We start from the raw sequence: 12,005 nt of genomic DNA, 5'->3' as shown, positions 1-12,005 counted from the left end.
CTCTCCAACTCATTGTCTTCTTCAAACCCATCATGGAGTAAGCACTAAATTAAAACCCATAGCATAAAATAACAGAAATAAGCCATTTAATTTATATTGTTCCAGCCACATTTGAGCCACTTATTTAGTGAGTCTACCTCAACATCTCTACGATACTGCGTGATAAAATACGTCTGTACAGCCACTGTCAGGTTTTAGGGCATTGTTCAGTAGCAGTGTAGACCTGTTTGGCAGGCAGCACACTCCCTGTAGCTGGATTTGGTCTAAATCTGCCGGTGACTGTTCCAACTGTGCCCTTAACTGCTTTCTGGTGACTTGAATGATGAGCTCTGGAGCAGACAAAGAGAGTGTATGTGCACGAGAGAGAGAGAGAGAGAGAGAGAGAGGGCGAGAGATCCCATCATCCTTCCTGGTGGGAGGTTTGAGATGAGCTGCGCAGACCCGTCCGCTACCGACGCATCTTCCTGGCCTGCCCCCCTCTCTCTCTCGCTCTCTCTCTCCCTTCCGCTCGCTCCCTCTCCCAGTCTCTCTCTTTCCTCCTTTTCTGTCTGCCACTAGCCTACCTGAAGGGAAGTGTACAAAGCCGATAAGAAAATCTGGCGTGCCGGCGGGGCCCTGTGTGCGCTATGCTGCGGTAAAAGGGCCGCTATTTGCGGTGTTCACAGGGGATGTAGAGAAGAACAGAGGCGCCGCTCTCCCTCACGGACCGCGCCGTGTCTGCTTTTGCTCTACCCAGCCCGCCGCATCGCTGAGCGGCCTATGAAGCACACAAGATGTCGACCAGAACGCCATTGCCCACAGTGAACGAGCGTGACACCGAGAACGTAAGTGCAGCTGTCCGGAGACACCTGAGCGATACCGGGCGTGGGGACGGAGTGGTAACGACCCGGGGATGTGGTTATTTTGCGCACTGGCCGGTGCAGGTTAATGGCAGCTCTTCGTGAGGCTACAGTGTTGCAGAGTGACTCGACCAATGAGCACAGCAGCTTTTTTTCACCCCCCCTCCCTTCTGATGGGAATGAAAGCATGGAGCGTAGAAATAGCTTAGAATAAAAGTGCGGCCCGGCTGTGACTGCCTCGCTCTCTCTACACAACAAGGCTACCCTGAACAACGCACTGCGTCAGTATTATGCCGCTTTTAATGGCACAAGCGAGGCTTGAATGTTAACACTGAGAATGAGGTGTCTGTGTGGCCTGTGAGAAAATGGTGTTGCTCCACTCGTGCAGCTGGGGGGGTATTTTCTAGTCCACGACGTCAATATATAGGGTGTGTGTGTGTGTGTGTGTGAGAGGGGGGGATGTTGCCCTACTTTTCAATTGCAAGGCTCGGTAGCATCGCAATGTAACATCCATAACCTATCGGGCCCTGCTGTAGGAGCACGCTCGGTGCTGCTGAGGAGGAGGCAGCGTGTTGTTGTTCAGCGAACCAACACGCAGACAACAGGGCGAAGAACGACTTGAATTAATCACAGGAGATTTCTCATGCGCCGTGTGGAGGAATGTTTATGAACGACCACCCACTCCCAATTATGGCGCGCACATCCACAATAATGTAGCTCTTCAGAGATCAGAACAGATGAGGGCTGCTCCTCTGTGTGTGTGTCTGTGTGTGAGTGTGCTGACAGGCTGTGACATATCTGGGTTCGTCTGATTTTTTTCTTTCTTTCCTGGAAACAGAAGCCTCCTTTAAGGCTGCAGGCAGTCTTTTTTGTTTTTTTTAATGGTTGACCTATTCATAGACTTACAGAGAGGGCTTTTATTTTGCCTCTATATTTCTGAGCACGTGTTTGCCCGGGTTGTCATGTTGAGGTGGTTAAAATTCAAGTGAGAAAATGCATTTCCTCTTCAGCAAAGTTGCATAACTTAACAAACCCTATTGTTAACTTTTACATGAAGACATCGGTCCTCTCTCGCTCTCATTGTCCGATACATTACTGAACAATGATCTGCCAGTGTTCAGTAATGCATCAGCTCATAGGAGTGCTAATGTAACTGTCTGTCTAATGCTGCACTCTCAGACACAGACACAGACTTCTGGGTGGCTATTAAAGCACTGCCTCAGCATCACTGGCAGTAGCCAGCCAGCCCAGGCTCCCTCTGTTCGACTCCAGCACGCAGCCCCAGGGCCCACTTGCAGCTGAACTGCATTGCATAACAGCTTATTACTCAGAAAGACAAGTGGCTTTAAGTGCAGCAAAACAGAAGTAGCTCTCTTCTGGCTTTCTTCTTCATCTTTTTTTATTAATGTGTGTGTGTATGTGCACAGGTGTGTTATGCCTCATGTTTGCCCCCCTGAAGACATCATCTCAGTGTCTGGGATCAATGGATGGACAAGTGAAACAAATTTTGTGCATTAATCAATCACAAGAGCCCAGAGTCATTTGCCTGTCCAAATATTCCACTGCTGATTTAGAGAACCTAAGCCAAGTGTGTGTGTGTGTGTGTGTGTGTGTGTACACAGTTGTGTGGCTGAAGGTCAAACTGGCCTCATTACAGGTGCGATCTAAAATTGACTTGAAAGGCACTAGTGTGGCATTTACCCGCTGCAAAAACAACACATGCACATTTCTCTGATCTAAAAGAGGCATTACAAACAAAACCATCTGACTTTGTCGGGATTTAATATAAATTTATGCTGTGAAATGTACACATGCATCATAGCACTCCCTCAGTGAGGCTAGCTGAGGTGTTGCGCACACAGCAGGGTGTAGCGTTTCCCCAGTGAAATGGGAGCAGGGGAGCCCGGGTAACCAGACCAAGGCTTTATTCTCTGGCTGGGTGTGGTGCTCAGGAGCAGAGGATCATGGGATCTCTGACCTGGACTGACATTAGCAGCTGTTGTAGAGGAGAGGACCAGAGGAGACTGCATATAGCCTGTGCCAGCATAGTACTTATAGCAAGCTGTTCCTAATTCACCTTCACATGCTGTATCACAGAGACGCTTGTTATTGGTTTTGACTGTGGAACCAGCAACATTGTTATCACAAAATGTGCCTGTGTGTTACACTTTTTTTGCTGGTTTTGTCAAAGACACACAGTCTGAAGTTCAGTTTCTTCTGATATTGACTCTTACACTGTGAATGATAGGGTCATTAGGTTAAGGCGTTAAAGCACCGAGATTTTGATTCTCCCCCAAATACTTCTGTATAGATCCTCATTGTGAAACCAACTCTGGAATTGGGGCAAAGCTACTCTTTCAAAGTTCAGCTTTAACAGTACTGCATTGCTTCTGTATGTTTTGCCTGTATAGCAAAATGATCAGTTTGGAAATGTGCCACAAAACTACTTAAATAATATTGGTGTCTGTGTAAATCAAAGGATGTTGCTGATCTCCACTTTTTTTCCCTGCAGCACTCTTCGGTGGACGGCTTTGTTGAACCCCAAGCCCCCCCAACAAAGTCCGCGAGTCGTCACAGCCTGCCACGATGCCGCAACTCTTTCACCTCCACAGAGGAGCACCCTCACATTGGCAATTACCGCCTCCTCAAAACCATTGGGAAGGGGAATTTTGCCAAAGTGAAGCTGGCACGACATGTCCTGACTGGACGAGAGGTGCGACAAATTTTTAATCTTTGCTTTATAACGTTTATACTGTGCGTTTTATTTGTGTTATATAATATAGTGATGCACTGATCCAATATTTATATGGGATATTGATCAGCAGCAGTGCATTATTTGCTAAAAGGACACCTAACAGCAAAGGATCAGAAGTTTAAGGTATTTTAAATCTGCTACACCAACAACTTCTCTGTTTTAAGTAGTTTGTGACTAAGCTGTGCTCACTAAGTTGACTGAAAAGCTCAGTCGGTGATTCTTTCTCTGCAAGACTCTGTGCAGTAGGTTTGTAGTTCATGAGTTGTCATCGACTCAGATTTTTGTTATCATGACCTCCACCTGCCTTTTTTCTGTTTTGTTGCGGTGCATGAACGGTAAAGGTGAGAACGGAAAAAGGACAAACTACCACAACAATAAACAGATGCTAAGCTGGAATAAAATGAGTAATAATATTATTAGTTATTTAACACAAATTGCTACTGCTGGGTCATTTGAGCTGCAGTCTAATCAGGGACACTCAGACTTCCCTCTCTCAGGCCACCTCCTCCAGCTGTTCTGGGGGGACACCAAGGTGTTCCCAAGTCAGCCAAAATGTGTAATCTCTCCAGCACGTCCTGAAACTGCACCAGGGAATCCTCCCAGTAGGATATGCCCATCCTGGTCAGAAGCCTGAAGCTTCAACCCGCTGCTTTTTTCTCAGAGCAACTGTACTTTGAGTTCCTTCCAAATGACCGAGCTCCTCACCCTGTCTCTAAGGTGAGCCCAGCCACCCTTCATGGAGGAGGCCCATTTCACTTCTATTCACAGTCTCATTTGTTCCATCACCACCCAGAGCTTGTTCCCACAGGTGAAGGCAGGAACGTAGATCAACGGCTCCACTTTCACATTCAGCTCTCTCTTCAACATGACACACCAGTATAGCGTGCACATCCAAGTGGGCACAGTACCAACACCTGTTAATCTCCCGCTCTGCTCACCCTTATTATTGAACAAGACCCCCCCAAGATACTTAAAATCCTCCACTTTTGGCCAGCAACTCATTCCCAATCTAGAGTGGGCACCCTTTTCTGACTGTGACTCATGGTCTTACACTTGAACTATAACTTGGAACCCAGGGCAAGCTGGAGGTCGTTGTATGACGAACCCAACCTATCTGCAAAATGCAGAAACATGATCTAGAAGCCACCAAACTCGACCCCCTCTAACACTTTTAAAGTTTGTGCATAAAAAATGTTGAACAAAATCAAAAGTTAGGATTAAGGAGTCAGCGTTAGCTCCTGGCACAAACTGTTTGTGCTGATATTAATGTCACAGGGGGTTTGAAGCTCTGCAGTCACCGAGTCAGCAAATCTTTGGTAACTTTTACACACCATGTGCATCAGCACTCGGCAACCACGCTCTGTAACTTTAAATGAGCGGTTCCTCAACCCCTTGCAATAGTACCACTCTGAGTTAAATGTTGAATATCTTGGAGGTAAGAAGGTTCATGAACTGACTTGTTCCAACAGTGGTATCCTATTACAATATTACGATCAAATTCAGTGAGCTCTTTGGAACAACCCATTCTTTCATAAATGCTTGTAAAGGCACCTGCGGCGATGGGAAAACACCTGAATTCAAAGATTAAGAAACTCTGTGGCCCTCTGTGGCCGACTCTTTCATTGCTCCATGTTAACAATTAAGACTGCAGTTTTCTTTCATTGTTGGTTGATTTAAGTTCAGATCCCTATTTAGGAGTGTTCTTGTTTTATTCGACCTATTTAAAACATGAATATATTTAATTCACCCTTACAGGAAACCAACAAAGCCATACTGTACTAAATACTCTGAGTGACCTTTTCATTTATAGTTTCAGTTCTGGTAACAATGCAAGAAGGCTCACTTAAAAGAAAAATATTTCAGCTTCACGGCTGAATTATTTGCATCTTTTTCAAGTTATGCCTCGCCGCATAGAAACCACAACGTGACAGAATGATGGTATCGCTATTTATTTATCAACTCAAAATGATTATACATGAATTAGTTGATAAGGCATTGATCTACTTGCAGTCAGACCCAGTTTTCGGCCGTGTTCTGGCTGTCAGATGAACGAATTATCTCCTGTCATGACAATGTTGTACTTGACCATGTTAGCTTTCCCAGTGAGGACAACCTCTCGCTCCCTTTCACCCACTCACAGTCATACACTGCTGCCTTGTCAGAGTGATAGATGCCCTGCTTTGATGTGTTGTAATTAAAGCTCCTGTTTCTCTAAGGAGAAAATGATGACCTGCGATCTGCTCACTGTCTTTCACTCAGTAGGACCCGCAGGGCTCACTGACAGCCCCGATCCACCTCGGAGGTCCTTCTCATGTCTGTCTTAGCCACTTGCATCTTTTAATCCTCTGAGTTTTAAAAAGCATCAGGTCATATCGGTATTGAGTGCCCAGGGAATAAATATTCTCTCAGGTCTAACCGGTAACAGTTTGATCTGTTCTGTGTCCTTTAATGCAAGTGTAAAACAGACACATTGAGTGTGCTACCCACTGTTTGCCGAGAAGGTCAGGCGCCACTTTGTGTGCCTGAGAGCCTTTGCTGGCTCATCAGAATGCAAAGACATGGATCAGAGTAAGGGAGAAAACAGGTGGAAAGAACATGACCCACTAAAACGAATGTTATCGTAGCAGGAACCTAGAAAGACACTTACTGACATAGATTTTCCAGATGTGATAAACAGAGGTTTAACTGTGTAGAAAAACAACAAAAGGTCCTGTGAACCAAAAAGGAGGTTGCACAGACTCACTTCCACGTGACAGAGTGTCCTCTGTCTGCCCAAACGAACACGCACGTCAATTCACACGCATGCTGAGCTATACTAATGGTAACATTTGCCTCTACCATACGCCCCTATGAACTTACTCAGCGGACAACATTATTTGTAAACTTAACTGAAATTAAGACGTAGTCCTATAATGTCATGACTTTTCTATATCAGGGGTATTTAATTAAAATTTAAGGAGGTCCAGTTAAAACTCCCTCAAACAAACATTACAGTCCAGTACGTTTTATTTTTAAGTAGCTTAAAAACGTTCAACATTATTTCAACAATGTTTATTATTCTTTTTTTTTTTTTAATGAACTGGCGTGCAGTCTAATAATATAATAATGACAGAATGTCATTTTCTCGTTTCAAGTAAAATAACTTTTGAATTCAAATGTCTTTAAATAAAGTGCTCAATTTAAAATGTTAAAAAGTGTAGTTTGACTTTCTTCTTTGCTTCGTTTTCTTTAACCACATTTTACGTGTAAACCCATCTCAGCTTTAACCCTCCGTTTCTTTCTGTGTGTTTCCTGTGTGCATAAATTGACCATCACAAAGGAAAAGGCAGCACAGATGAAAAATACCTTTACTGTAAATACGAGAGAGTAAAATAGAAACTGTCCATCAAAATCCACAGTCCACCTATTGGTGACCTGGGATTGATATAATTTATTATTAGTGTGGTTTTATCATACATATAGTGGCAATATTGGGGGAAACCAATCAGATATAGATTGTACATAAAATATACTTGCAGCCAGTGTTGAACCCTGTCTTTTATTGTCCAAGTTTGAAGCCTTGGGTTTGTCGCTTTCTCTGTTGCAGTCTTTGAAAACTGGATGAGAGAGCAGAACTCGTTAGCGAATGTTAGCATTAGCTAGCTTGGTTAACTCATTCTGATAATTGTATTGCACACTCACAAGGTAGACATGCCTATTTCACAGTAAACAGGACAGTAAGTTACAAAATGACCAAATTTTTCTGCAATGAAGAAGATTTGAAACTATCTGTTGAGGCTATAAACTGCTTGCCTGAGGCAAAAACTTAAGTGAGAAGCAGAATTGTTTTCTCAGACTCTTGTATACCATAGATGACTTTTTCTACCACGAAGAGTCACCATCTGGCCATTAGGACTGCTTCACAGACCTGGAGGCTACATCCATCAAGTTTACATATGAGCATGAATGTCATGGTAATTTAATGCTTTTAAGGCATTAGGTTTAGAGTAAATGGTCACTTTCCATTAATTCTGAATTATGTTTACAAATAGTTTTAACGTAAATAACAAATCAATCAAATTATCTGTTGATCTGTTTATCTTTTTCAGTCTATGTTGCAGCTTTCTTGCTGACACATGGAAGGAATTTGACCCTTGTTCTTAGAAGCTCTCAATATCCTCTTAGTCTCCGCAGAGAGCAAATTTACTTGGAGAGCTAAATATAGAAACGAGGAAAACAAAGCACTGAAAATATGGACATACTCATTAGCACTTATATGGCAAGTATGGTATAAACTGTGCTTCTTGTTTTAGAGTGCATAGAAGTGTGTAGAAGCAAATATGCATACAACATTCAGAGCACTTATTTGCATAGATGTGACGTGAAAATAACTTTTGTTGTCGTACATTTCATACATCAGCCCTGCTCCCTGTATTACAGTCATGCCTTTCTTTTCATCGCATATGACCTTATACAATGCTAAAATACTTCCCTTTAGCACACAGATATCATGATTCTGTGGTTTTGATAACAGAGCCTAAAGGGAAATCAGAGTGTAGAGGAAACGCGCAAAGCACTCGAGCACACGAGCGATGCAAAGTTTCCCCTTTGTGTCCTCGCTGTCTAAATATTCACACACGATCACAAGTCCTGCATACTGTGAAGAGCATATGGCCCCTGTGTTACGACTGGGCTGAATAATTAACACTGATGCACAGTGCCCTTCTGTCACTGTGAAACTGAATTATTTACCCTCAAATCCATTAGCGTGAACACACACGCACCCACATGCACACAGAGGCCTTGTGTATGATTTTTGTGCCGTCCACTCATTCATCAAATCTCTGTCTGCTAACAAAAATGAAAATATTTGCCCGGCATCGTGTCGAGGAAATTAAATGAATCTCACTGACTCATGCAAAGGGAATAGTGGAAGTTGATGCAGCAGAGTGACACATGAGGACCGTTCCAACACCTGTAGGCGTACTGTACATCAGCAGACACGCAAATACATGCCTAAACCTGAGCTTCGTCCGTGACAGGAGGAAGCAGAGAGGAAGGGAGTCTGTCTGTGCACCTGCCCACCTAAGAAGGGCTACAAATAGACACCACCTGCATACTGTGTTTTTCTACACATAGTAGGCCTTTCTGCAGTCTTTCACTTTGCTCCATCCTCTCCCTGTTAGACTGTTTCTTGGTGTTATTATCAAGTTTGGCTTCTGGGGTTGTATCAAATTAAATTACAAAACAATTTGTGCCATAGTTCTTAGGGAAAGTGGTTTTAGATGAATAACCTGTATTCTCATCACCATGACTCAGCATCTGCTTGCTGGTTTCCCCCCTTACCAGGCTTACCAACAGCCTGCATCCACTGAAGCATGCTTATTAAGCTCTTATAAGGCCAGAGGCACAGTAATGCTTTAGAAAAAATGTATGTTTTTGTGATATTATTCATCTTTAATGTTATCAGTGTGTCTTCTACAGAGGTTACAATCTTTGTGCTAGAATGTAATTCAGCAGATGAACATAGATGATGACAAAATCTCTTCAAGATCCGCTCCTATGATACTTCTAATGTTAGACATGGTTATGATTGGAGATCATGGTTAAGGCACAGCTCCCTGGGGGTAGAGTGTGGGGGGGGACACATCCTACAATAATGTTGTATAAATCACTTGATTTGAGATGAGTCGTGCAACTCCTATACCCAACAAAATGTTAAAACCTAGGGCTTTGTCACTGTGTGATACATTCACTATATTTCCAGAAGTTATTCACTTCCATAGCCACAGGTGAATAAAATCGCCTGTCTCATGTTTGCAGGCTGCTTCTGCAAACATTTGTGAAAGAATGAATTGCTCTCAGGAGCTCAGTAAATTCCAGCATGGTACCGTGATACGATGCCACCTGTGGAAGAAGTCCAGCCATGAGATGACCTTGCTATTAAAGATAAAGTAGTTTAAGAACTGCACATGGAGATTTTTGTATGAAGAGTTTCAATGGCCCAGCAGCTGCAGCCAAGCTTTCCATCAGAATGCAAAGTTTTGGTGTGGTGTAAAGCATGCCATCACTGGACTCTAGAGCATTGGAAACCTTTTCTCTAGAGTGACAAATCATGCTTGTTCATATGACAATCAAATGGATGAGTTTGTGTTTGGGGGTTCCCAGGAGAATGGTACTGTTCTGACTGCGTTGTGCCAAGTGTTAAGTTTTGGTGGAGATGGAATTATGATGTGGGGTTTAGGGCTGAACGATTATGGAAAATAATCTAATTGCGATTTTTTTCCCCCAATATTGCGATTGCGATGCGATATGCGATTATTTTTTAAGGTCTTTGTCTTCTGTATTATTAAACAAAGACAAGCAATACATCATATAGTATGGCCAATACTATATTACATTAATTTTAAACTGTTCTTTCCTGGAAGACAGACCTCTGTTATGATGACATGAGGTGATGCATGAATTGATGACTGACATTTTTATTTAACTTCTTCAATCACAACAGTATATTTGAACATACACAATAGTTTATTTTTAGCTTACAAACATCTGAGCATAAAGTGCTGACAAGGAACCCTGGTGTAAACATTAAAATGAAAGTCAGTACAATGTGCAGATTGCAGAAATATACATAAAAAAAAATCAGTGGCTTTACCACACTCAGTTTTTCGACATCTGTGAACTACTAGACAGTCATTCAATTAAAAAATAATATTAAATAAATAAAACTAATAAATAAAAAATACACACATCTTACTGATCTCTGCAGTCAGTAACATTACACATAAAGTGCAAACATAATAGCAATTGTATAAACACACACACAAACACGCCTTTAAAATTTAAAGGCGTGAAATTGGACGGTCTAGCCTTCTGATTAGCGTCACCGCTGTCTCGGTGGAGTTTAATAAACTCGGCCGTCTGCTTCTTGCTATCTAAAATATAACCAGACACTGGTGTAAATTCTCGACTGTCTCATACTTCTGTTTAATAAGTTTTCTGTTTGACGTTTAGTCAGCTGTGTGAAAACCAAGGAGGAACCCACCCGGGGGATTAATAAAGTTTTATTTTATCTAATCTAATAACTTTAATCTCAGCCAAACCGATTTACTCACGAACAAACAAAACACTGAAAAAAGCCCAACAATAACATTTTTAGGTTGTCTAAGTGACTTATATATTACGTTTAAACTTAGACCCCCGGAGAGCAGTCATTTTGGTTTTCTACCTTAGACCCCCGCGGAGTCATCATTTTGCGTTTCTACCTTTAAAAGCCGGAGAGCAGTCAGTCAAATGCTGGAGTCATTCATATGTATATTAGGTCGTTACCTAGGAATTCTGGAGGGAGGGGAGTGGGGGTGAGTGATTGAGGGGGTGGGGGAGTGGAGTGTTTCAGTTTGCCATCTTAGGGAGAAATCAACACATGTCCTTTGTATGTCCTTTGTTGCTGACATTTATTGATGAAAACAGTACAAAAAACCAACCATTTGTACACATATTTACAAATAATGATAAAAAGTGAGTGAGTACATTTCAACATTTTCAGCAATCACTCACAATCCTGGCACTGCCACGGTATCTGTCGTCTGCATTTACCACATGTGTACCTGTAGCAGTGAACACATCGCACAGTGGCCTGATTTTTTTTGCATCTGTGTTTGACCTGACACGTGGCCCTTTTTCCAGGGCTCGGTGTGGAGGGTTGTGTCCGAAGCAACTGATCTTTTCTTGCCTTCTTCGCAGCTACATGAGAGCGAGCCAACTCCCTTGCAAGCTCCACCAGGAAGTCCACCCGTCTTTCCTTCGTCCCGGTGCATGCTTGATACAGCACATGTGCATTCAGTGCTGCCATGTCAATCATGTTATAAAACACGGCGACTGGCCAGCGCCGTGTTCCTTTGCGGACAGTGTACTCCCGAACCATCTGGTCCATCACATCCACGCCACACTTTGTTTTGTTGTAAAGGGTGACAGTGTTTGGCTTCCTTTTGGTAGTGTTATCAGTCTGAACCACGCTGTGCATGCTGCTAAGAATATAGACTGTCTTCTTCCGTTTGGCCGCATACGCCGTCAGCGTGGCAGCAGAGGTTGAAAACACCTAAGAAATAAGATAAATTGTTATTTCCATAGCCCTTTTACACACAATGAAACACATAAACATAGAACCACAAAAGACCTGCAACATACCTGAGTGGTGAATTCATTGCGATCTGTCTGTCTAGTGGATTGAGGAATTTCCCTGCGAATCTTGTTGACTGTGCCGAGGATGGTGGTTTTCCATCCAAGAAGTTTTTGCGCAAGTGAAAGCGATGTGAAGAAATTGTCCGTGGTAACATTTCTGCCCTTGTCTAGGAATGGTTCCATCAGCCTCATTACTACATTTTCAGAAAGTCTCTCCCCAGTGGGACGATTGGGGTCCTTGCCAAGAT

The 12,005-nt window shown here is 42.9% G+C and overlaps 1 protein-coding gene across 4 annotated transcripts in view; it reads left to right on the top strand.

The window, feature by feature from the left end:
* The first annotated feature begins 595 nt into the window (after nucleotides 1–595).
* mark1 (MAP/microtubule affinity-regulating kinase 1) overlaps nucleotides 596–12,005 on the top strand; it is a 38,822-nt gene continuing 27,412 nt past the window's right edge. For all 4 annotated transcript variants that reach the window (XM_085369235.1, XM_085369234.1, XM_085369233.1 and 1 more), the window contains exons 1-2: nucleotides 596–824; nucleotides 3,352–3,552. In XM_085369235.1, the coding sequence (XP_085225361.1) occupies nucleotides 774–824; nucleotides 3,352–3,552 (252 nt within the window). In that variant the 5' untranslated portion in view covers nucleotides 596–773. The remainder of the gene's footprint in view (nucleotides 825–3,351; nucleotides 3,553–12,005) is intronic.

This window comes from Diplotaxodon limnothrissa, linkage group LG13, assembly GCF_057381915.1.
Source record: "Diplotaxodon limnothrissa isolate DT_005_m linkage group LG13, D_limnothrissa_male_GT1.1, whole genome shotgun sequence".
In the NCBI taxonomy this organism is placed as follows: Eukaryota; Metazoa; Chordata; class Actinopteri; order Cichliformes; family Cichlidae; genus Diplotaxodon; species Diplotaxodon limnothrissa.
Note: the sequence above shows the minus strand (reverse complement) of the source record. Positions and strands in the feature narration are given on the sequence as shown.